Source organism: Aphidius gifuensis, linkage group LG1, assembly GCF_014905175.1.
Source record: "Aphidius gifuensis isolate YNYX2018 linkage group LG1, ASM1490517v1, whole genome shotgun sequence".
Lineage (NCBI taxonomy): Eukaryota > Metazoa > Arthropoda > Insecta > Hymenoptera > Braconidae > Aphidius > Aphidius gifuensis.
Genome location: NC_057788.1, coordinates 28383108 through 28409235, shown reverse-complemented (window position 1 = coordinate 28409235; position 26128 = coordinate 28383108). Strand labels below are relative to the sequence as shown.

Sequence of the window (26128 nt, the reverse complement as noted above, 5' to 3'; positions counted from 1 at the left end):
ATTTTTTTTATTTACTTATTTAGGTATGTTATTGTATTATCTGTACCATTAGACGAAAAAAAAAAATTAGATTCGTACAGCCAAATGTATATTTAATGATCACTTTAATTATCAATTTTAATACAGATATTAAAACGTGAACATGCAGAACGTGTGTGTATATATAGATTAATCAAATTATTTAAATTTTGTCTTTCCTTAGCTACAATTAACTTTTCATTTTTTTATCCTTTTCATTAAACATACATTTTAAAATATGTAATAACAGCACGTCCATGATGAGGTACGTTACAAAACTAGTACAAAACTAACTAATAACTAGGTACAAAAATCGTAATTAATCGTTAATAATGAAAGCCACCTGTAAAACTGACAGGGACTATATAGAATTAAATCTTTCAATACATAACATTATCATCATTTTCTTAATTTTTTTTTTTTTTTTTCATAATTCATCATTGTCATTTAACGTTTCAGATATATATTCTCGTTTCTACTACATTTATTATCAATTTTTTTCTATCATGTACATATTTATATATTTTTCTTTAATTTTTCTCCTTGACACTTTTCTAAGTTCACTTAAATTTTTTCTTTCAATTACATTTTATATATACTATTTATTTTCTTTTCTAATATTCAAAATCCTTTTTTGATATTATTATCATTTTTTTTTCTTTAAATTTTTTTCTACCATATAACAATATATATTTTTTATATTTTTATCATCATCCCTCCGGCCCTCCATTCATTTCTTTTTTTCGAAATTTCACATTTATTTCATTTTTTAATAACAAAAAAAAATAATAATAATTTATTTTATATAATTAAGTGCTTGAATTTACAGAAAATATTAAATACTGCAGAGTTTGGCAAGTGACATTGAATACCTCAGAGTTTTTTATTTAATTTTTTTTTTTTTTTTTGGTGCACCAATTTTTAAACTTTTTAAATACTATTTATAATTATTATTAAAATATGAAGTGATATAATTTATTGAAAGTATATGAATGAGAATAAATATATCAGATAAAATAATACGAAAAATCAGATACTATACACTTTATAATTATAATAACATTATTTACACGATGTTAGCAGCATTATTATTATATTTTTTTAATCGGACAATAAAATCACAAATCTTGACAATAAAATGTGGCAGTCCTGCTGCAAACATTTTTTTTTTTATACTTTTTTTTACGATAAGCCTATAGAACTACACTGTCATTATTTTATTATAATTTTTTTTTTTATTTTTCAATGAAAATAATATACTTTTTATACTCCGACTCTGTTTAGCTCTATAAATTTTTTTTTTCTAATTTTTTTTTCTATACAATTTATTCTCAAAGAATGCTTTCTTTTTTTAGAGTCAAACTGTCGTTAATTTTACATCAAGTGAATAAAACTTTATAGATTATTCAGATAATCAAGTTTATGTATTATTTTTTTTTTTCACTTTAATAAATTTTCCGACAGAGTTGTCTCTAAAAAAAATAATCAATATTGTCATTTCTCACCGTAGAACTATTATTTTTGATAAAAATAACACTAGACAAAAAAATTATATAAAATAGAGGTCCAAAGGGAATTATTTTTCTTCTAAATATAATATATAAGTATATATTTCATTTGAATTTAAATATCAATAATGTGAAGTTAAATTTTGATATTTAATTATGACCCGATAATAATTTCTTAATTTTTCTTAATATTATAATAATAATAATTAATCAATAATATAATAATCGAGTAAAGCTTAAGCTCATTTAAAGTTTTACTTAATAATTTTAATTTTTATTCGGGTCATTAATTTATTTGAGATTTAAATTGCGACTGCTGTTGATTGCGCTACGCATTAAAATGCCATTAATCTGTTTTTTTTTTTTTTTTCTATATAAATTTAATTTTATGTATAGAATAAATAAATAATAAAAAAATCTTGCAGACATACAAGTTGCTTGTTTCTTGCTCGGCTTTTTTCGACAAGATTATTTTTATCTATATCCATTATTTTATTTTTTATTAAGCTCGATACTGTTCATTGTACTACTAAACTTTAATGTTATCTACTTTTTTTCCTTTAAAGTTTCATGATTGCATTATTAATTTTCTAATCATTAACTACATTCAGATTGTTTTCATTTAATATACACGTATTTATAATTAAATTATTTTTTTTTACAACTTTTTTTTTAAATTTTATACGATACTTTGTAAAGCCGAGAAAGAAAAAAAAACTAGTATTTTTACAATGTCGCAAGTTGAAAAAATTACAAGCTAAGCTGTCTCGCAAAATAAAAAAAAATACCATTCACTATGATTTTATTTTTTTAGCATTTAAAACTTCTTTTTTTTAAATAGTTTAAGCCAAAAATTTACGAGACAATTTATTCAATTAATAATAAAAAATATTTAAACCGATCGATTTTATATTTTTTAAATTAAATTAAAAAGAAGCGCATTTTCAAAAGCTATTTTAATTTAATATACTTTTTACGCAAACCGTAACACTTGTATTTTTCTTTTCTCTATTTTGTTTTAATCTTGTTGTATATATGTTTTTTTTATTTAATTATTTGCTGTTATTTAGCAGACATTTATCGGTTAAATCGGCACGTCACATTCGTAGAGTCATCTGACATTAATTGACTAGTTTTCTTTAATATTTAATAATAATAATAATAATTATATAATTATAATATTTTACCGATTGAATAGACAATAATAATTAATTAATGATTTTTTTTTTTTAGCTCGCTACGACATTTATTGAGCGTGTTCTTAAAACGTACAGATAGGCAATGATTAATAATTTTTTTTTTTTACGTATTTTGTGATTAGCCCTTAATTGTCATGTGTATACGAACAGTTTTTAAAATTTTTTTTGTTAAATATGTAATCTTTAATTAAAATTAACAGACTCTAGATTGAGCGAAGCAAGATTATCTTAGCTTTTATTAATTAAATATACGTGACAATTGCAAGTTGGATAATTTGACTATTTTTAAATATTTTAATTATATATTTAATATTTTTAACCAAGCGTACAATTGTTTATTTATACTTCTTGATTTGATTAAAATGTTTGTCAACACATTACAAATAAGTTAAATAATAGAAAAAAAAAAAAAAAACTGTGGACAACCACAAAAATCGAATGAGCATTAATTCGATTGTTTTATTTAAATTATTTCTTGGTAAATAGTGATGCTCTAGGAATGCGTACGCGCACGAATTGTATAATTAACTGTTGTTTTATTTATTAATTTTTTTTAAAGTTTGTTTATTTAATTATATTAATATATTTATGATAATTTAATTTATCATTTTTAATCATCATCATCGAGACCAAGAAGCTCCGGTGGGAGTCTTCTGTGTCGACAACAAAGTGTCAAACAAAGTACTCGAGCAGCAAGACGAAATTGTGGACTCAGTGTTCCAAGTATAACAGCTTTCCAAAATCCATTTGTTATACCAATCCATACAACAGCAAATTGAAGAAAAGGAATCTGTAATGACAAGGTAAATAAACAAAACAAAGAAAAGATAAATTATTAATTAAATTAAATTCATAGATGATTATTTCTTTTGATGAAAAAATTAAAAAAGTAATTTACCTGGGGTGGTCCTCCATTGACACTAGTGTATATTCTGAGACCTGCATAAGGTGCCCATGATAGCCAAAATGCCATTACCAGTACAAATGACATTAAATGACTTGGATTACTTAAATTTTCAGCTAATGCTGTTGCATATTCTTTGTCGTGTATTGGTACACCCGATTTGAGCTTTCTCATCATTGAAAATATATAGCCATATGTGTAAACAATTGTTATAACTGATGGACCAAGTACAAGTATTGACAATGTTATTGTATATGCTGCCATATTTCCCCAATCTAGCATACATACAAATGCTTCGTGATCGAAAATTGGTTTGTTGAAACCGAGTAATGGTGGACAACACATCATTGCCACACTTATCCAAGTAAATACCATCCAGCATTGACATCTTGTTTTTGTTTGTACTGTTTCGTAACGTAGTGGTTTTCTATTTATAACAAGAGCAAATAAAATATTAAAATATACATTTAAATGAAGATATTATTAGTTTAAATTTACCTGATTGCTAGATAACGATCGACGGATATCCACATGAACGTGTAAACAGAGACAGCCCAAAGTGTTACCTCTAGATAGCCGACAAGACGGCAAACAATATCTCCGTATACCCATCTTCTAACAAGAGCTGGATATACAGAAAGGGGGACAATAAGCAGACCACAAAGTAAATCTGCTGATGCCAATGAAAGTAAGTAACAATTTATCACCTCGGAGGGACCTAAATTTTAAATAAAAAAAAAACAATATTAATATACAATTTATAAATGTTTTATCTCTCCTTAAAATTTATATTATTTACCACGGAAATTGAGATAAGTTGCGATGATGAGTAAATTTGAGAGAATAATGGCAACGCCGACGACAAAAATGAGGCCCGCCTGCATGAGAGCCTCCAATGAGGGCTCCTCCATGCCGCCACCCCTTTGCACTGCATCCCCCTCAAACGACACTTGTATTTTTTTTATCCTTTAATTACGTCCCTTAATAATTACTATTGTATCTATTACTATTATTTTTCTATAACAAAAAAATTTAAAAAACAATATAAAAATATATTTAAATGTTAAATAAAAAATTACTATATTGCGCGTTATTTATAATTTAAGCCATACCGATTTTAAAGGACAGCACTCTCTATTAATCCTCAAATATATTCTCTTGACGTTTTTTTTTTTAATTTTCAGGATGTTAGAGAAAAAATCAGTGTATACATCGAGCCACTCCTATGCATTTGCAGATATCTGCAAATTGCACCTTTGGCAATCATTCCGATTGAATATTTTCCTGGCAGTGCTGTAATAATAAAATGAAAAAAAAAAATAAAACAAAGATAATTAAATAATCATTAAATAAAATAAAAGATTGCGCTTTATAGTTTAGCTTGACAAGTTGTTGATAATTGTATAAAATAATATTAAATATATGACATGTTTATAAATGTCGTAAAGTAATTATATAGCATAATAATAACGACATTTGAAACGATATAGACAGGATAACGGTCATTCAGTAAATTCATCATCACGTGTATCAGACACGCGACACACAAACTCAACTCTTGATGCATTAACAAGACTAAATTAATCAAATCAATTCTAGATATTTCAATATTTCCTTGACAAACAAAACTGTAATAATTTTTATCTATCACAATATATCTTTATCGATTTTAATGTTTTTTTTTTTTCGAAGTAAAACATGTGACAAGATATTGTTTATTTATTTATTTTTCATGTTTTTCTTTTTTTTTTGTATTCAGGTGTATAAGCACCTTGAAAATTCACGATGACTTCACGACAAAATATCGATCCAACTCATTTATTAATGTCTAGCCACGTACCGAGCTATAGCTGAACGACAAATAACGTGAGGATTGGTCAAGGAAACTGAAAGTTTATTTATTTTACTACTACTCAATCATTTTTTTATTTATTTTATTTTTAAATTTATAATATTTCTTTGATCTTTTAATGTTAATTCAAAAAAATATTAATGTGTTTAAATAATATTTCAAATATTTTTATACTGAATTCACGTAAATCCTTTTCTTAATCTATTTTGATCCATTTTGCAATAAGGCTATCACTCAAAAGTCAAACTCATCATCATGTTAAGCTTCTAAAAAATATTTGTATATCTCTTTTCATGAAAGACGTTTAAAAAAAAGATGAAAATTATTCATCTCTATTTACAAAATAAACACAGTATAAATATAATATTCCATTTAAAAATAAAATAAATAAAATTTAAAAAAAAAGTAATTATTAATTTTGATAAAAATTACTGCGCGCTGCAGTCGATCAGTATCCAACATCACGCAGCATCAATTGTGGACCACCTCCATATTCCTGCCATCTTTTATATCCATTAAATTGAAATAAATTTCAATATTTTAAAATTTTTCACAAAGCTTTTTCATAGAAAAAAAGAGTTTTAAAATTTATTTCATTTTACTTACCTATTTATTCTCATACTTTTAATGACACTAAAAATTTTTATTCACTTGCTAACTTCGTAGGTCAAGGTTGAAAACCATGTACACTTTATTTATCAAAAATTAAAATTACCACTTTTCATGAAAAAGTATTAATTAATATATTTTTGATTAAAGAAAAATAATTTTTTTTTTCTACTAAAATATTTTATAATACTTTTTTTCATATATTATAGCTTGCATTATTTATCTATGTATTTAATAATATTATTAAAATAATTTATGATAAATGTTTAACACAAAAAATGGTTAGTTGTAATGATAAAATTAAATTCACTTGTGTGTTGCAGAAAATGAGAGAAAGTCCAATGAGTGGCACTAAGTTTTTATTTGTAACATTCAGTAACAGCCTCTCGAGCACACTGACAATGCTGTGGCCCGGGCTCTCTGAGGTATCGATATCACAAGAAGAACGCTTGCGCGAATCCCAACATCAACCCCCTCGTAATAAACCACCACATACACAACAAGAAAGGGGTGGTTAGTACTAGCGCACTTGCCATGACCGTGCATGAAAGAAGGTCGCAATTTATACTATATCCTTTTCTAAAAAAAATTTATCTATCTTTATTTAATACATTGATAAGCACAATCTTTTATCACACAAACTATCTCACTCTGATGCGTCAACGTCAATTTTCTAACATGTTATCAACGGTCAGTGGGCTAAAACTTACTCCACGTGTCTGACTCTTTAAACAAATTGACTATTTTTTTTTAAATTTAATTTTCTTGTTTACTCAAAAAATATAGAATAATATATTTTTTTTTTTTTCATCTTTCTTGAAACTACTTATTAAAACAACTTCATTAGCAAAAAAAAAACTTTGAACAAATATCTTTATCGCTAATTACTTTTAAACTATTTGAGTAGTTTTTTTTTTTTTTGCTTGCAAGATATTTTGCCAATTTTAAAAATGCAAAAATGATTTATCTATTATTTTTTTTTTTTTTTTAAATTGCAAATAGTTTAGGGTCTTTACAGGGCTAATATATATTGATGTATATTTTTTTTTATTACTTGAACTGGAATTTTAATTTTACTCGTTAAATATAAATTCCTTTATTATTTTTTATGGGCTCAAGTTGATGCTTTATATGCTCGTAATATTGGTTTCTTTTTTTTTTTTTTTCTCTAATAAGTATGCTCTAGAATTTTGCCAATAATCTGGCATCGATAAATAATTCCTACTTTTTCACTCTCATTAATATTAAAATTTCAATAATAATAGTTATTTTAAATTATCAATGATTTAATTATGCAATAAATTTCAAGTTAAACTTGATAAAATATTGTCTTAAAAAATTAAATTTATTGAATCATATTTTTGACAAAATCAATCAATTTTCTCAGGCAGTTAAATAAAAAACAAAGTGAGCTTTTAAAGTAGCTGTTTTTGTAAATAAAAATAAGAGTTGTTTTTTAAATTTTTTTTATGTCAAAAGTGGCTATAAAATTTCCATTATAAAAGCAGTGCAAGCGACACTGTGTCGTTGTTTCAATTACTCTCAAATGACGTCATAATCAACCTTCTATTTTTTTTTTTGTATTTAAATTAAATTTTAATTTGAGGTAGCTTCATTGAAGCTTTCCAGGTGGTCTTGATAGAAGTATTAATTAATATCGAATGAATTACTTTGATTTAATCAAGAGAAAATAATTTAATCAGTATTTTTTTTTTATCGATGAAATAAGATTGATAAAAGAAATTTTTGGTGCAACAATTAAGGTCAATGGATTTTCATTCTATTGTGTTTATAGATTCAAAGTATTCACCTTAATTAAATTTGCCACATTTACGTTTCATTCAACTCACATTCAACTATTTATCTTGCTTTTATTGACTCATTCAATATACAGGTAGACAAACATTTTCAAGTTTTCATTCTAAAACTGTATGCATGCATTGTCAACAAATTGGCACATCAGTGATATGAAACTTGCGGGACACCATTGTCCATAAACCAAGCATTACTTTTAAAAAATATAAAAAAAATATATTTTTACTTTTTTCTCTATTTTTCCCTCATTTTAAAACACTTTTATTTTATTTTTTTTACTTTTTTCAAGACTGGATAATCAATATTATCATAAAAGTAGTAAAAAAAAATTATGTGTTTTATTTTTCTCTTATTTTTTTCTTGCATTTCTAAAAAGTATTTTCAATTATTTTATACATGGATAAGTGCAAAAATATTTATTTGTTCCTGTATTTAAAAAAAAAATATAGAAAATTGCAAGTTCCATGAGTAGTTGGAAAAAAAATATTCTTAGTTAACAAATTGAGTCTGCAAAAACGGATTGAAAATAAAAGGAAGAAAAAAATAAAGAAAAAAAATGTTGCAAGAAATTAAAGAAAAAGAAAAAAAAAAAAAAAAAAAAATAGATAAACGAATAGAGATAGTATAAAAAAAATATGGAAGGGGGTGTCCTAGACCCTTCGCTTATTGATCTGACAAACGGGGGTGGATGTGCTAGGCAAAAGTAGGAGGTAACGAAGAGGGTGGTCGAAAACAGCATCAGGCTTCCTCCTCGTGTTAGCTTGTCCTTGTAGTTTGATAAACGTAGATGGTAACTTATGTGAGGCCAATAAATAATAAAAAAAAAACATACATACATACATAACAAAATTAGTTACATTTGAAACAAGAAGAACAAGCATTGAACATGCTAAACGTAATAGTTAAAAAGGGGGAGTCAGTGGGAGGTGATATAGAGAGACGAAGGTCAATTTTTATCAATCGAATTTTGGCCAAAGCCAGATAAGTGGGTTGAGGACATAGGCCCAATCGTCATTGTCATGTCATTGCATAATAATCCATATTATTCCAGTTCATCTTTTCATTGCCATAAGTTTTTTTTTTTTCTTTCTTTTTTTTTTGCAATCGTTATTTCCTCTTTCATTTCAAACCCTCACTTATTTTTCCAGTTAATTTCTGTTTAATTACGCAGAAAAAAGATAATATGACGAACATAATTATGACAAAATTAATTTCATGGGCTTAGAAAGAAGAGCCATAAGAGCTTAGGGATTTGATAAAATTAATGATGGTCCAATGAGAATTGAAAAATCTTTTACACACATGTTGTTTAGGGTTGTTTTATCTAGAAATTCACTATCCAGATTTAAATGCAGATTCATCAGCCAGTATATTGTTTCAAGGATTACTAAAATCTTTCCTTCTTTCATTCCTATTTAAAAATAAAAAATAAAAAAAAACCTCCTTTATCTTATTCACTTGGTCCTTTTTTTTTTTTTTAAATTTTTTTTAAATAACATAACGTCTATTCATCAGCATGATGGATAGACACTGGTCCTTCTGGTTTTGTTAAAAGTCACTCTTTTTTATTTTTACTCTCCCTATTATTTTTTTTTTATTTACTTTATAAATAAAAAAAAAATCTCAACCGTTCCTAATGGATTGCCACACACACAAATTCATTCATTCTTTCTTTTCATATATAAAAATACAAAAGAGTTGAAAGAATAAAAACGATGGTGAAAAATTTGAGTCAATAGTTTGAGTATGTTTTTTTTTTTGGTTTTTTATTATTTATTGTTCAGGCTTGAATGACTACTTTGTTCGGATATCTTCCATACACTCGACCACTCCTTGTAACTCTGCAGTGAATTTGGATTATTCCATTGCAATTTGGCATGACATGTGTACCATCACCATTACACAATTGTTTCATTCGTTCATCAATAATCATTTCTTTTGGATGAAGTATCATACTTAATTTTTTTTGTTCATTATCTTTTCTTATTTTTTCATTACTATTATTAACAATTTGTTTAATTGTTTTTCTTTTAATTAAATTTTTACTATTATTTTTTCGATAATTAAAATATTTTAGTAATCTCAGTGGTGATATTGCAAGAATAATTTTAATTATTTGACGACGACAAGTCCATATTATTAATGTTGCTGCAAACCATTGTATCCAAGGACTTGGTTTGGGTATTTCAACATGCTCACGACTCCATAAAAATAACATCTGTAAAGTATTAAATAATTGAAATAAAAAATAGAGTATAAAAAAAAAATAATTACAGGTAAAATTTTATCTGGTTTTTTAAATTAAGCCTGCATTTTGTAAAATGAAATTTCCCTTTGATAAAATGATTGGCAGCTTAATTATTAAATTATAATTTCAGAAAATTAATTTGCTCATTTAATGTAAAATTATATCGAGTGATAGACATAAATAATTTATCGTATTTGTTTATTTATAATTGGATGAATTTATTTTCCCAAGATTGAAAAGGCACTTTGAGACATGACGGAAGTTTGTCGAGTTGTTATGATGATAGTCAATATGTTGTCCAAGTGTTAGTAATGTGTGAGATAGCAATTTCATATTTATATAAAAAACAATCAATCAAAATTAAAAATATAATCATGACTTTACAAAAAATAATTTTTCATTTAAAAACCAACAATAATTAATTAACAGAGTTAATCAATTATGTTGTTTTTTTTTTTTTTTGTCGTGGGTTGAGTCAATTGATTTTTGTCTCAAAAAACTATTTGTCATTCTACAAATTTATTTTTTAAATTGAGGAAAAAATTCACGTAAAAAATATCGTCAATTATAGAATAATGATAAATTGAAAAATAAGATTAAAAAAAATATATATTATCGCGTGTTTTGAAAGCATTTTATAGGTGTTTTATATTTTTGATTTCTTTACATCGATCTTTACTATGCCCTCGCTAGATTTTTACGCTAAAAAAAAAATTCTTTAGCCTCTAATATTGGTTATTTAATTTTTTTTTTATTTTTTTTTGTGGAGTTCACTTTGCTTTCATGAACTCGACCTATTTGGCTTGATGATACAACAAATCTATCCCCCTTTTGTTTGACACATAATAATAAAAATGAAAAAAAAATAAAAAATAAAAAAAATATGTATTAGAAAGAATATGAAATTTTTGTGCTGACTGACCTTATGGATCCACTCACTGGCTTTCTGCCTGATATAAAAACTTCGATCAATGATTTGAAACATAGAATGGCCGTAATTAAATCACGTATCAATTTTATGCTTATGAATGATTTCAATTTTTTATAAATACACTTTGTTTAAATATTTTATTTCTGCTTGATTTAATTATTATTTTTCATCGTTTAATGATCACTGATTTAAACTAAAAAAATTAAAAAAACATATTTATCAATTTATTTAATAATATTGATAAAAATATATATTATTATAAAAAAACTTACCGATAAAATTTAAAAATTATATGTAACCTCTATATTAAAAATTGCGTGTTGTTGGGAATTACGATCGTGATCTTCATGAAATTTTTATTTGAAAAAAATCACCGTTGATTGATAAAACCAGATAAATATAAATGAATCTACTCAAAAATGGTCCATTCAAAGATGATAAATTTTGAAAAATTATAAAAAAATTGACAGAAAAATCTTGACAGAAGTTTGTCTGTCTTGAAGTTTGTTTAGTAATAAAATAAAAATAAAAAAAAAAAAGATTGAAAGTTTATATTCGAATCATTATTTAAATATAATATTTAACCTATCATTTTTTTTTCTATTAACAATAAATTAATTATTTTACATAACTAGGTTATTTTTTAGGAGATAAAAATTAATTTTTAGTGTTTAACAATATAAAATTTTTTCCAACATGCTTTTGCTCACAGGGGCTGTGAGCAGAAGCAGTTTACAATTTTTTCTCTTTGAAAAAAAACATAAAAATTAAAAAATAAAATAGAAAAACAAAATCTTTTCTTTCAGTGTGAAATAAGCAAGATTATAAATAAGATGATAAAAAAGATATTAAATAATATTTGTTGTCTGTATACAAAAATAAAATTCAAAAATTAACATATGATTTTTTGATTGGATAGCACAATATGGTAGATCCATCATTTAGCTATTGTTCCAACTATTTGTCATAGACGATAACTAGGCCACAGCCTAAATACCTGACCCGTAAAAAACTCCTCCAGTTTATATCTCTCTATTATACTATTTTTTTCTTCCCTTTGTTACATTTTATTTTTTTTATCATCAATGCAAGCATTATATACTCCAGGTGACCCAAGACCTATTTCACTTTCATCAGATTTAAATACACTATATTCATGATCTAAATATCTACATTATTATTTTTCAACTTCAAAAAAAAATATAAAAATTAAATTTACATTAATTATAATTATTATTGTTGATAAAAAAATGATGCAATTTTATAAAATCAATCAGTTTAAAAATGTAAAATGTATTTTAAATTTTGTTATCTATCATTGCTTGATTTATTGACAAATAATATCATGAATAAATTTAAATAATAATGGCAATATATCAAAAAAATCAGATTCAAGTAAACACAGTTTGTTTTTTTTATGTATATTAATATTTCTATTGTGATCTTGACCTTTATTTTTATATAAATTCACAAACTGCATCTAGATAATATAAAAATGATTGAATAACATATTTATTGGTTTTCGAAAATCGAAATGAGTTACACGTGACCCTATTATTTATTTATTTTTCTAAATTGTATATATTAAGCTTGAAAAATAATTTATATTGATTTTTTTACGCTCTAATTTGTGGTTTTATAAATATAAATCCTGAGAGCTTTAAACTATAGAAAATGCAACTTGGATTTTAGTTTGTTCTAGTTTAATTCACGAAACTTCAATTGTCCTTGACATTAGTGACAAATAATGAAAAAAAAAAAAATTGTTTTTTCTCTTACATTAGGATAATCAAATAATTTCCATTCTTATTTTAATTTTATACTATTTTTTTCTTCCTTCAGACCTTCGTTTTATGTAAAAGTCATATAAATGTGCCTAGAATTTTTCGAGTGATTTATTAGCTAATTTTATATTCACTTTTTTTTTATTTTTGACTTTTTTTAATAATAAAATTAAAAGCTTTTTGAAAATTATTTTTTACAAAATTTTAAATACTTTAAAATATAATTTTTCTTTTTTTTTTCATTACAGAGTATATCGTTATTTATTTATTATTTATTCAAGAATTACAGATGAGATTGAATGAAATTGAATGAATAATGAGGAAAAAAAAAAAAATTGTCAGAGAGTGGATCGATTGATCCAAATGACCCCAACAAAATAATAATATTAGCTACCATCTCCTTGGATTGTGTAAATTCTTAAAGATGATATCTCTGATGTCTGTAATCGTGCAACAGAATAATGAGTATCGATTCTTCAACACACAATCAACTAGCATAAATGTTAATGGATTTTTTTTATTTTTCATAATATTCGTATGTGTAATATACTAATTCTATTGCAAATATAAATAACATTAAATTAAAAATATCTAGCTTTAAATCTCTTTTGTCTCGAAGGTCGATTGAAATCTCTGTTACCTCTATAAGAAATTCATCTTCATTTTTATGTATAAATATTATATTCAATACCCACGCAAACAAATCATTTAAATTCCTGAAGAATTGATGCACGAATTTGATTCAAAACTGTTTATTACAATTTATATCTGATGGCACACTTGGATAAACATTGATATTTATTATTATAAAATTTAATGATCTACAAGAGTCAAATAAAATTACCTGTATTATTAAAAATTAAAATAAAAAAAACTTGTGCTATAATTTCATGGAGTTAGTGAGTCAGAGAATATGCCCATATTGGTTATTGAGCATGACACTTTTATCACGAGATACAAGACACGTGGACAGTTATTTTGCACGTTAATTTTTAAATAAAAAAACATTGTAAGTGCATTGTCCTGTCATGATGACTAAAAATAAAATTAAATGTTGATTGAGTACAAACACATTATAAACATTCATTCAAGTGTGTATATACCAAAAAAGAAATATTTGTTATTTTAATTATGTTATATTTATAAGATTTTTATTATAATATTTATTTAACATAAGAATAAGAGAGTAAAAGAGATTTTCAATGAGTTTGTATCAAGGGAATATAAGTTGTAGTAAGTTGTAGAAAGTATGCGAATGGTGAACACGTTCAAGGATGGAGATATATAGTCACAATGTATATACACATTCAGATAATTATTTCTTGTGGTTTATTTTGAAGGTAAGGAAAGCTTGGCTTTGTGTTTTAGATTATAAAATTAAACAGGAAAAAAAAAAAAGGGTATAGCCAGATAAATATAACAAAATGCAGAAGTACATACATCACAAACAAGCAGCAATTTAAAGGGACTAAATAAAGAAAGAAAAAAAAAGGTAAATAAATAATTAAAAAATAATAAAAGAAGAGATATTTTTAAGTAAAAAAGAAAATAAATAAAAGAGTTAAGAAGAGAGGTAGAAACTTGAGAGACGATAATGCAAGTATGGTATGAAAGAAAATCAAGGAACAAATATAAGTGAGGGAGGCTAATGTAGGGTGGGGAAGGAAAAAAAAAATAAGTAAGCAGAACCAACAACTCAAGCACGTGGAGAACCAAGTTCTTGTCTCAGTTGTGCTCTCACTGCCATCAAATAATTTACAAACATTAAAAATTATAAAAAATATAAATGTTAATAAATGTTATTATGTGATAAAAATAAAATAGATAAATAACATAGATAAATTAATTAATTAAAATAGTAAGTGAAAATTAAAAAATTAACAAAATCATGATGAGTGGACATACTGGTATCCTGGTGAGTTTATTGATCTTCTTTGAGCTGACCTCGAGAAATACTCTTGCAATAAACACCAATCAAACAACATTAAATCCTTTTCGATCTTGGATTCATCATAACCATCACCATCATCATCATCATCAACAACAAGAACAACAGCATCAAAATTCGTTACATCAACGACCACGAGTACTTCATGATTCTCTTATAAATTCAAACAACAAAAATGATGAACATTTACATAAAAAAATTGAAAGTATTGATTTACATCGTGATGTTATGACTGATCAATTTAATTTAACGAAAATTATTGGATACACTGGTAACAGAGGAGTATCATTATACGATGATCAAAAAAAAATTAATGGTAATTTTATTGGATTTCCTCTGATGACAACAACAACAACAACAACAACACCATCCTACAACAAATTTCATCCTGGGTAAATTTAAATTTTAATTAATCTCTTTTGTCTCATCAATTTTACTTACTTAAATTGACTTTGATTTATTTATTTTTTAAATAGTAAACTGAAGAATTTGAAATAATAAATTTTATAATTTGTTTTTATAAAATCTATTAATTATTTTCTATAAATAATTTAATGAAAATTAAAAGAATAATGTTTAAAATAATTTTTGAAAAATGATAAATCAAGATTTAATATTTAATTTATCATGATTAATTTTTTGAAAAAAATTTTAAAACCTTTTATTATCCACTTGATATGAATCAATTTAAATGAGGGTACCAAGAGTTATAATCATTATATGGCATACACTTTCTTTGACATGCAATTATACATATTTTTTAATTTTTTATGTTTCAAGCTTCGTCTGAGAATTTTGTTTATACCATCTTGTTTTACAAGACATAAAGCAGTTGTACGTGTTACTTTTCATCGTTTTTTTTTATTCGTTAAATAAAACACATTAACGTCATTATAATAAAAACAGCTGGTATAATATTTTTTTAAAAATGATTAATTGACTATTTTCATATAATTGAAAAACAAACTTGTATTACAAAGAACATGCCTTGTTTTAATTTTTCATTGTCTTTTATTTACGTATTTTTTTTCTGCATTGTTTTCTCATTCAACAATAATTAAAGTTCAATCAAGAAAGCAGCCTTCAAATTTTTTTTTTTTATCTTTACTAATTGAATAAATTTGAACAATGAACAAAGCAAAATCGACGTTATGAATTTTCATGAAAATGGTAATCAACTATCAATTGATTTGATAGTTGATTGTACTCTGAGTGTGATTTTTTTTTCTCATCGAAACAAGATGCTTGAATCAATCATGAATAAAATTCTTATTCCGGTAAATTTTATTGAGTATTATATATACTTTCTGATATTCATGATATTCAATATAAATCACAAATCCATTTGGTTAAATTGTTTTTCAAGATTTCAATTTGAATTGAGTAGGAAGATTTAAACAGATATACATTAGCTCAATTTACATATATCTACACACATTTTCAGCTATTTCTATCTGGCAAAATAAATATTTCAATCAACATATTGATTATCACACTGTTTCATAACTGTTCAAAATTAATCAGACATTCAAATGAGCCTCTTAAAATACATATTTGCTCATCAGGTGGTTGTTGTTGTATCAAGAATAGACAAACTCTATACTCTTTTCTATTTTAACATTTTACAAAACTCAAGGGATGCATTACTCTGATTGATAAAAATAGACAATGAAAATAAAAAATCAATACTTGTATTATACACTGAATTTAAACAAGAAAATAAATTACACAGTTTTATATTTGAAATAAAAAACAAAAAGCCAAATGATTAAACCAAATATGGCAAATCAAGATGCTTTCATGATGATTTTTATATATCTTAAATTTATATATATATATTTTCGTTGAGTCTTTGTCGGTGGTCGCGGTGGATAAGTTTTCTGTCTTGGCAAGTCTGTCGTGGTAAAACGAGTTTTTCTCAAGTTACCCATATTCGTAAAAAACAATGAGGATACTAAATGCATTGGGCCGACCAAGGTCTTTAAAGATCAAGGATCATTTTACATATTTCCTGAACTAAAATTCAATAGTCTATACAATTTATTTAAATTATAGTTAATATATATATTTTTTCTAGTTTACTTAAATGCTTATTATTATAATTTAATAATTATTTTTTTTATTTATATATGTTTTTAAGTGTATGTGAATAAATATGTGGAACGTCAATGACACTCATTTACAAGGGTAGATATAAAAAAATTAAATTTTTTTACAAAAAGTAAATATAAGTGCAGATAATGTTGGGTGTTGAAGATGTTTCGTAGATGCATAATTACATCGCACTTTAGATATACTCTTAACCCGTTATCATGTAATTTTGTAATTTGTAAATTTTACCTGCAAATGCTACCAATGAATTAGCCTCAGGGCTTCTCATGCTTGGTGCATAAAATCAGTGAGAAACGAAAGACGATGTATGATGATAATAAAATTTATAAATTTACTGCGTCAAACAAATAAAAAATAGCAATAATATTACTATCATTGTTTGAATATTATTAATTAATTATTTTTTTGTAAATTGTCAAAAAATTATTTCCACCAGACACATTGTTGAATTTATTTTATTTTTTTTTGTCGTCTGCCCTTCGTTTGGTATTTGTTGACAAAGCTGATGCTATTTTTAACAAAGTCCAAAGGCTTCATGATATATAAAAAAAAATCTACTCAGTAAACTGGAAAACATATCCATCATGAAAGAAAAATATTGTAAAAAAATTTAAAAGGTCAAAATAACACTTGATTTATTATTATTTTTTTTTTACTTTCGTCAATTTCTTTCTTGTTTTTTTTTTTTTTGGATCGTGTTAATCGCGTTTGATTTAGAGGTGGTAATAATGAAATCATTGAAAGTTATATCCAGATAAAAAATGTCAAAAATAAAAGAGGCTAATGCGACAAGTAGCGAGTTTATGAATTTAATGAAAGGGTTATTATCCTTCTTATGTCAGCTGGTTGTAAAAAGCCGATGATAAAAAAAATAAAGCGTGTCATGTATGTGAAACCAATTATACAGATGAATGATACTTGGTTAATATTTTGTTGCATGATGAATATTTTTATTTTCTTTTCTTGCTTAAATTTTTTTTTATTTTTCGTATTTTAATCTTATTTTTTTAATTATTTTTCGGGACATTGAGCAATGGAGTGTCATGATCCTGGCAGCTCCATTTAATCAGCAAACTTTCAAAAAGTTTAAGACTCCAGGAAACCATCATCATGAATCCAAGTTAATAGTGAATCGTCAGCAACTTTTTTTTTTTTATTATCCTTCTTTGAATTGAAAAGAACTTTATTTAAAAAAAAAATTATTTTTTTCAATCTATTTCTGTAGTTAAAGCAATTGAAAGAATTCTTCTTTTTTTTTTTTCTTATTCAATTGAACATTCCAATCAGTGTAAACCGCAAAATCATATTACATTGTTGATTAAAAATTAAATAAATAAAATAAAAATCAGTTAAAAATCTTCAAAGAAATAAAGAAGCTTTTTTTTTTCGTTATTTAAAACAATTTGTTACAGTTAGTAAACGATTCATTATTGCCAGCGGTGAATAAACCCTTGAAATAATATTCAAGTGTATATCCACTTCAAAAATAGCCGCGAATAATAAATAAATAAAATAATTAAAAAAAATGATTTTAATAATAAATGATGTGTCAAACAAGTAGCCTGATAAATAAGCATATGATAATAAAAATAATAATTCAGTACTTGTATTAAAGTTCATTGAATGTGCTTGTGTTAAATCATTGAAATTTTGTAAATGAATATTGTATATTTAAAATAATATAAATTGCCTTGGGTTATGATCACCTGCTTGTTAAATGCCTTTTAGACCCTTCTGGACATTAATCCTTTTTTTAAATTTATATTTATTATTTACCTTGAAATTCCTTTCACACCTCCACGCAATAATCTTCATGATTTTCTGACTCATCACACTTGTCTTTTGTAAGATGATATTTATTTCATGATAAGATTGTATCATCATCATCATTTACAGATACACATACTAGACATGAAAATAATGTTTATATTTTAATTATAAATTTATATTTTTTAATAATAATTTCAAGCCTTTGATATATGCAATTTATCGCATCCTGTTTGACAGGAAATAATTTTATATAAATTTATTTTTTTAATTTTTAATTGCAATATATTCCTTGGGGCTGATGATCATCATGAATTCGCAAGTCTTGGGTTCTTTGTTAGATCATCTATGAAGGCGCCATTCGTTTAGTATTAATTATTTAATTTTTTTATAATTTTTTTTAGAAGGAGAGTTTGTACTCGACAGATACCAACGTCTATCAACCATCATGTTGACCATGAAATAAGGTTGCTAAATAATTTTTAATAAATATTAATATTAATTTGTAAATATAACATTAAAAAAATATGTTAATTTTTAGATTTGTTTATACGGAAGTGTCATCGTCTAGTTACATTTGTTGTCCAGGCTGGAGTCAAGTAACACGAACAAGCTACGGTTGCAACAGACGTGAGTAAGCGAATAAGTACAATAATATTTTACTTGTTTTTAAAATGAATGGTAAATAACGTGTCTTGTTATAGCCACCTGTCCAGCACCATGCCACAATGGAGGTCAGTAAAATATTTTTTTTTTTCAAATAATTTTAAAAACAAGCTAAACTTTTTTATATTTTTTTTTTTAAAATAAGGAGTTTGTGGTCCACATGGAAAATGCAATTGTCCAAAAGGTTTTACTGGCAGTCAGTGTCAAATGGGTAAGTTATAATTTTATAAATTTTTAATTAAATAAATATAAATTCTTTGGTTTAAAAAAAAAAAGAATTAACAGAGCAGAAATAATTTGATTTAAAAAAAAATATATCCACCTGAGTATTCTGGGTAGAAACAAGTACGTAAATATTGTTAAGTTTATGAGTGGATGTATCATTAAAAGCAATATTCATGACCCTTTAATATTTTTTAAATATCTCGTTATTATTAATTTTCATTGCTTTAAATATTTACTCTTGCAAATTATCAGCTGTATTGCTTTTAGAGCAAATATTTGTTTTATACTCGTAATTTAATTGGTACTTTGATGATACATTAAAAGATTGTTTTTATTCTTGTTTTATTCGAAAAAAAACAAGAATATATAATAATTATTACTCAAGTTATACAAGCAGCTTTAAAAGACATTACATATTCTTGAATAATAAAATTATCATAATGTAAATTAACTATCATTTTATGTGAATTTAGAAAATATATAAAATTGACCACTAAAATTTCGACAAGATTTTTTCCACAAGTATTTCGAAAAAAATTTTATATATTTTTCAATTCAATAAAAAAAAATTTATCTGAGATAAAAATGTCAATAACAGTTTTACTGATATATATATATGGACCAAGTAGTTTTTTTTTTATTTTCTACACTTTGCAGTTAAGAAAAAAATGTAATTTAAAAATAGAATTTATCAAAGAAAAAAAAGAATATACATGTTCCAGTAGTTTCTCGTTGGATAAAAATAATATAATAAAAAAAAAAATATTGTAAACTTGTTTATGTTATTACTATTTTTATATTTGTAATTTGTTTGTTTAAATTTTAGATGTGGATGAGTGTGTAATGGAAAAACCATGTGCACAAATATGTAGAAACTTACCTGGAAGTTATGAATGTCAGTGCAGATATGGCTTTCATCTGCAACCAGATGGACAATCATGCAGAAAAAATAGTAATAATTTTTTGATATATATAATTATTGTTTTTAAATATTAAACAATAATTTATAGTATACTTTATTGATAATAAATTGAAATGTTATTTAATAATAGACAGTGATGGCACTGCATTTGAAGCACGAGACTTGGAAAATGACTATGGCATCACAACGAGCACAAAGAGACCCGGTGAAATAAAACCACATGGTAATTTAACAAAAAGTTAAACATATTTATATAATGACAACTATTCTCTTTCTGTCTTGTCCTACTGTGCATTTGTCTCATCGAGATGCTTCTCGTGAAAACTATCTTTACTCTTGGAACAACTGAGTGAATTTTAGATTTACTTTTTTGTCTCAATTTTTTTTTTCTTTCCTCTTAGTCGTACATTCAACCGTTCTCATACAAAGATAAATATATATTTTATATATTTTTTGTTTTAAAATTAAAAAAAAAAAATAAACAAAAGACCAAAATTATCTCTCGGCTCGACCTCAAGTATTTCCCCACCTCAAAACAGTCGAGTCAAACAAATACTGTCATCATTTTAATTTTTTTTTTTCTTCTTTTTTAGATACAGAGAATGAAGTTAGTGATGGTGAACTCGATAAAGACTACGATGTCATACTGAAGAGACTATTAAAACTTGAAAAAGTATATTAAAAATATTTATAAATTAATTCTAAAAATTTGATCAATTGTTTATTTAAATGTATTTTTTTGTTTTAGCAATTTGCACGTGGAAAAAAACGTGAAACCGAGACAGTTGAATTAACAACAAAAGTTAATGAAGCTGTTGAGGGTGTTGCTGAATTAAAATTAGCAGCTAAAAATGCATTACATTTTTTAATGGAAACATTTGGTCCAGTTAGACAAGAAGTTTATAATTTAAAAAATAAATATGATCTTGAACATAGACGAGTAGATTATTTGGTGCAAAGAGTTGCTGAACTTGATAACAAAGTCAGCCAACAAAAACCACTTGGAACCATCAGTGGATAATATTAACCTATTTAAGCCTCAATACTTTTGGCTTACTTTCAATATCATTAAAATAATTCAATTTAATTATAGAATAGAAAGAAAAATAAATAACAGGATTGATCTACTTAGACAATGCAAATGTGCTTGATAATTTCGATTAATTAAAAAATCACAATTATTGATAATAAAACAAGAAGCCATAACTGCCATATTTTTTTATCAAGTAGAAGAATAAAAAAAAACAAAATAATAATCAATAAAATCCTATTACTTTTATAACTTAGACTAAGATAATTTTACTAGTATCTAAAATAAAATGACGACGATAAAACAATTTATGTTGTTAATTAAAAATTTTTTAATTAAATTATTGTTACACATATCTTAAATACCTTCTTTTTTTGCTTGAACTTGTTTTTGTTTACGTGTTAATCTTTTGTCAGGTTTTGATGTTGATTTTAATTGTTTACCTCTGCCTTTCTTGTGCTTAACTATTTTTCTTTTGTTCATCCATACTGGATAATTACCAAATTGATCACGCATTGTTTTTTTGTTGTAAACTCTTTTTTCACCATCTGTTTCCATGGCTTGGTCTGTGTCAGTGATTTTGTCTTCTTGTTTTTCAGCTAATTTAAGTGCATTTTCTTTTATTGTTTTAGCATCAGTGACTGTTAAAAATAAATAAACATTTAATTAATTATCTGAATATATATTAAACATTTTTTAATAATGTTCAATGATTATTTGATATTTAAATTATTTACCTGTGGCAATTGCTGATAGATCACTCATTTGAACTTCCTGTGTACCATCAGTTTTTGCAAGGGTTTCCTTCAACCTGGCAAGTTCTTTGACACCGTATCTTTCTCTTTTAACAGCTCTGCACTTCCTACGCCATTTACTTCTTAATGATTTTGCCATTTTACTTTGTTATTGTTTATCTAACTAATAAATAATACAAACACATGAAATTAATTTTTATTATACATATCAAACACATCTAAATGCATGCATTAACCTCGAATTTTTTTAACAATGAGGCATTTACAAAATATATAATCCAACAATAATTTAAATTTAATATGTAATTAAATTATTTACTTACCGATTAATAAATATATGTAGAAAATAATTGTTGATGTGAATCAAATTTATTATTGTTAAACGGTTTAATTAACAATAAAAAGTAACCACACGTGGACAACTGTAAACTTTACAGCCTAGCACCGTAAAACGTGAACAGATAATAAAAATAAAAATGGCTAATGATGGGCGCTGATGGGTTATGATACAATCTAAGTTACCGATCAAAGCAGCCATTTAAAAATAATCCGCGCGAAAAATTCAAAAATTCTTTATTTATTTATAATCTTTTAAAAATTATTTAACGCTTTAAAAATTTGTTTATATTTATTCACTGTTGTTTATAAAAAAAATAATTGTTTAATGAATTTATTCTCTTACCTGGCTCATGTTGAAGTCGTTCGATATATTTTTATCAGCTGGACACTTCTTGCTCTCTCGGTGATATGTTTTCAGTCATCAGTAATATTACTATCAGACGATTGCACAGGCTGAGTTTGTTCCATCAGCTAATTTATTTGTCGACTGGTGATGTTATTGAAATTGTTTATCAACTTGAATTGTTGATTTTTAAATTATTACTGGCTTTACTTTGAAGTAATAAAAAACAAAAAACACTTGCTGGACACATTGATCTGAAAAAATCAAAAGAAAATTTGATTTAATTTTTACAATTTATATAATTTATCTTGTTGTATTAAATAATAAATAATAATCTTAATAAAAAATCCGATATAAAATATTTTAAATTAAATCCTAGCAATACAAAAAACTAAGCAACAAAAAAAATAATATTCTCATATTAACAATTTATGACTACCCTCAACACAAAGTAAAAATAAAACAATATAAAAATTTTTAATTTCAGCTGAGAATGGCTTTATGACTATGCAAAAAATAATGATGAAAGCAATAGTCGTTGGATGATTTGAATAAGCACACACTTTACGCATTGCAATGTCAATCATTTCATATTGCTCATTTAATACTATATAAAAAAAATGTTTAAATACTTTTAAATAAAATAAAAATATATATTTTTAATTTATACAGTAGACATGTCAATAAAAAAAAATATAAATATATGCTCTCTTTGCAGTAGAAAGACATTTTTTTAAAGTTTTTAATAACAGAGTACGTAAAAAAATAAAAAAAAAAAAAACATCGTTATAAAAATAGTGAACGTGGCATTTCATTTTTACCTGTGTCTAACTATTGTGAAGAGCTTTTGAGAAAAACTGTGAAAGAGACGGATTGTGATATATGCGCATACCGTTGTGCAAACGTTGCTTCACACACCAATTATGAATTTTTTTTATTTTTGCTATAGCTATTATAAAAAAAAAAACAGTATGTACGGTTGACTCCATACTAAAAGAATTCTATTCATTTTCCTATTGGCTCACTTTTTTTTCTAAATATAATAATATATATTTTCACATTTTATATTTTAAAGAATTATATAACAATAGAGTCACAAAGTTCTTTTTTTTATCCATTAATTAAATAAAAATTTTTTAATAACAGTTATTGAATCTTTTATTCAAATTTTTAATAAACAGCTATTTTTATTTTTGGAATTTATTTCTTTTTTTTTTTTACCTTTCTAAGTACTTTAATTATTAAATTCTTATTTTAATTATTATTATCATTTTAATGACTTTAATTTATTTATATTTTTTAAATTTTTTTATTCTGTTAGAGGTAATATTTAAAACGTTGTCTTTTTTGTTTTTGATTGATTAAAATCTACTTCTAAAATATTTGTAAATTTTTTTATTTTAATTGGATAAGCCAAGTTGTTAGGTGACTCGTCATTAGCTATGTTTTTTTGTCAATAGAAATTATTAATCTATGTAGTTAATAAAATTTTCGACTTACCAAGTTGATATCAACAAATTTAGATGTAAAAATTGTAGACTCTGATGTGCATGACAAACAGCAAAATGTATTCAACTTGAAACGATATTTTTTCTTGATTTATTACAGTCTTTTTTATTTATTATTTTGCTGGTTAGACAGTAGCAATGTCAGTAGATTCTGATGATGAAATATTTGCATGTACCAGATCAAAATAAAATCCATAATAATGTCCTAAATAACTGTCAGTAAATGATAATTAATTTATAATATAATTATTTTATTAAAGTAAATAATTGATGGCCAATTATAGGCTAATACATACTCTGCTTTTGATTGATGAATCATTGCTGAACAAATGACCAAATATATCTCTTCAAGTATCATTATTCAATTCAATATCATAACAGCTATCAATAAATTCGTTGTGGTGCATTCATTAAAAATACTCATCATTAAAGTTTAGCATTTTTAAATCATCAATAATGATTTTAACTTTCTCAAAGTATTGAAACAATGTTTGATAATCCTTTTGGTATTTTTAATAGTTCACTGTTGATAATTTCTTTTTTTTTCTCAATCAATTTTGATCACTTGTTAATTCTAGATGTTTATGCATGCTGCCAATTAATTTATCTAACAAAAAACAAGAAAAATATGTTAATCATGATGTTGGTTTATTTTTTTTTTTAAGTCATACCTTCATGTGTTGATCAATCAATTAATTGTATGCATTATTTGTCACCAGTATCATTGTCATTTTAACCAGATGGATTGATTGATGATTCAGCTATTTCGATCACTCCACATCAAAGCAAAGCTATTAAAAAACAATAATAAAATATTAATTTCAATGTATAATTAATAATTTAACATTTAATGGCTAATGAAAAATTTATTTCGTGTTGCATTCGCATATAATTATTATAACACAAACTAGATATTATTTGCAGATAATTTATACTTTAATTCATCAATGTCTTGAACTTATATTTTTTAAAATAAATTTATTATCAATAATTTAGATAGATTTTTTATTAATTAATTAGTTAATTATTATTTATTAACCTTTGTTTATTTATCAACCTTTTTTTTGCCCTGTTGTACACTTGGAATTCGGAATGGGCCTCACAGTTTGTGGTGGCGCCACTTGAGGACTTTGCAATTACAAGGGCTGCGGGGGGTGTGAGGCGTGAGCAGCAGTGAGCACTTGAGCAGTGAGAGCAAGTGAGAGCGTCAGTTGTCGCCTTGAACTTGAAGAGTAACCATGTCATTTTTTGTGCCCGTTTTTCCTTGTGTTTTATTGCGTATATTTTTCTCTCCGTGTAGACCTCAACGACGTTGTCTCTCATTTTTGTGTGATCCTGATTCCCGCTGATTTATTGGTAAATTACCTTTTCATCTTCATTATTATTTTAATCACCTAAAAAATAAATTTTCAACATTAATTAATTGATTATTATATCTAATTTTATTTTATCATTTTTATATATTTTTTATTGCGTCGTACATTTTTGCTCCTAAAATGGCCGTCTAATTGATGCGTTGAAAATTTATTTTTTTATTTCATATTTACTTGCGATTATAATTCATCAATGTTCCCGTTTTATGTATTATTTCGTTGTGTTATTTTTTTTTTTTTTAATTTTTTATTAATTTGGATGAAAGTCGGAT

The 26128-nt window shown here is 24.9% G+C and overlaps 5 protein-coding genes and 1 long non-coding RNA gene across 11 annotated transcripts in view; 2 read left to right on the top strand and 4 right to left on the bottom strand.

Annotated features, from left to right (window-relative positions):
- Positions 1–1880: 1880 nt before the first annotated feature.
- On the bottom strand, positions 1881–20580 carry LOC122860110 (G-protein coupled receptor 52). Of its 2 annotated transcripts, none has more exons than XM_044163763.1 (6): positions 20467–20580; positions 4742–4922; positions 4429–4646; positions 4128–4347; positions 3624–4056; positions 1881–3515 (listed from the first exon to the last, which is right to left on the bottom strand). In XM_044163763.1, the coding sequence occupies exons 3-6, from the start codon at positions 4538–4540 to the stop codon at positions 3336–3338; spliced, it is 945 nt and encodes a 314-aa protein (XP_044019698.1). In that variant the 5' UTR covers positions 4541–4646; positions 4742–4922; positions 20467–20580; the 3' UTR covers positions 1881–3335. The 2 variants fall into 2 exon arrangements, with proteins under 2 accessions (XP_044019698.1, XP_044019697.1); XM_044163762.1 differs by lacking the exon at positions 20467–20580 and adding an exon at positions 6088–7390.
- LOC122860111 lies at positions 9655–11259 on the bottom strand. The gene is made up of 2 exons (XM_044163765.1): positions 11076–11259; positions 9655–10123 (listed from the first exon to the last, which is right to left on the bottom strand). The coding sequence occupies exons 1-2, from the start codon at positions 11136–11138 to the stop codon at positions 9686–9688; spliced, it is 501 nt and encodes a 166-aa protein (XP_044019700.1). The 5' UTR covers positions 11139–11259; the 3' UTR covers positions 9655–9685.
- LOC122860109 (nidogen-2) lies at positions 14530–21836 on the top strand. Its single transcript, XM_044163761.1, has 9 exons — positions 14530–15208; positions 19100–19162; positions 19237–19325; positions 19400–19429; positions 19507–19572; positions 20413–20538; positions 20639–20731; positions 21102–21181; positions 21257–21836. Exons 1-9 carry the CDS (start codon positions 14757–14759, stop codon positions 21527–21529), a joined length of 1272 nt encoding a protein of 423 aa, XP_044019696.1. The 5' UTR covers positions 14530–14756; the 3' UTR covers positions 21530–21836.
- A 1-nt stretch (position 21837) lies between these two features.
- On the bottom strand, positions 21838–22743 carry LOC122860112 (protein LLP homolog). The gene is made up of 3 exons (XM_044163766.1): positions 22617–22743; positions 22276–22456; positions 21838–22179 (listed from the first exon to the last, which is right to left on the bottom strand). Exons 2-3 carry the CDS (start codon positions 22430–22432, stop codon positions 21896–21898), a joined length of 441 nt encoding a protein of 146 aa, XP_044019701.1. The 5' UTR covers positions 22433–22456; positions 22617–22743; the 3' UTR covers positions 21838–21895.
- A 2043-nt stretch (positions 22744–24786) lies between these two features.
- On the bottom strand, positions 24787–25600 carry LOC122860108. The gene is made up of 3 exons (XR_006374427.1): positions 25523–25600; positions 25155–25274; positions 24787–25090 (listed from the first exon to the last, which is right to left on the bottom strand). It is a non-coding gene; the product is annotated as an uncharacterized LOC122860108 (long non-coding RNA).
- A 111-nt stretch (positions 25601–25711) lies between these two features.
- The window catches only part of LOC122860080 (protogenin-like), a 101591-nt gene continuing 101174 nt past the window's right edge, over positions 25712–26128 (top strand). For all 5 annotated transcript variants that reach the window (XR_006374424.1, XR_006374421.1, XR_006374418.1 and 2 more), the window contains exon 1: positions 25712–25839. The gene's annotated coding sequence lies outside the window, so the exon portion shown is untranslated. The remainder of the gene's footprint in view (positions 25840–26128) is intronic.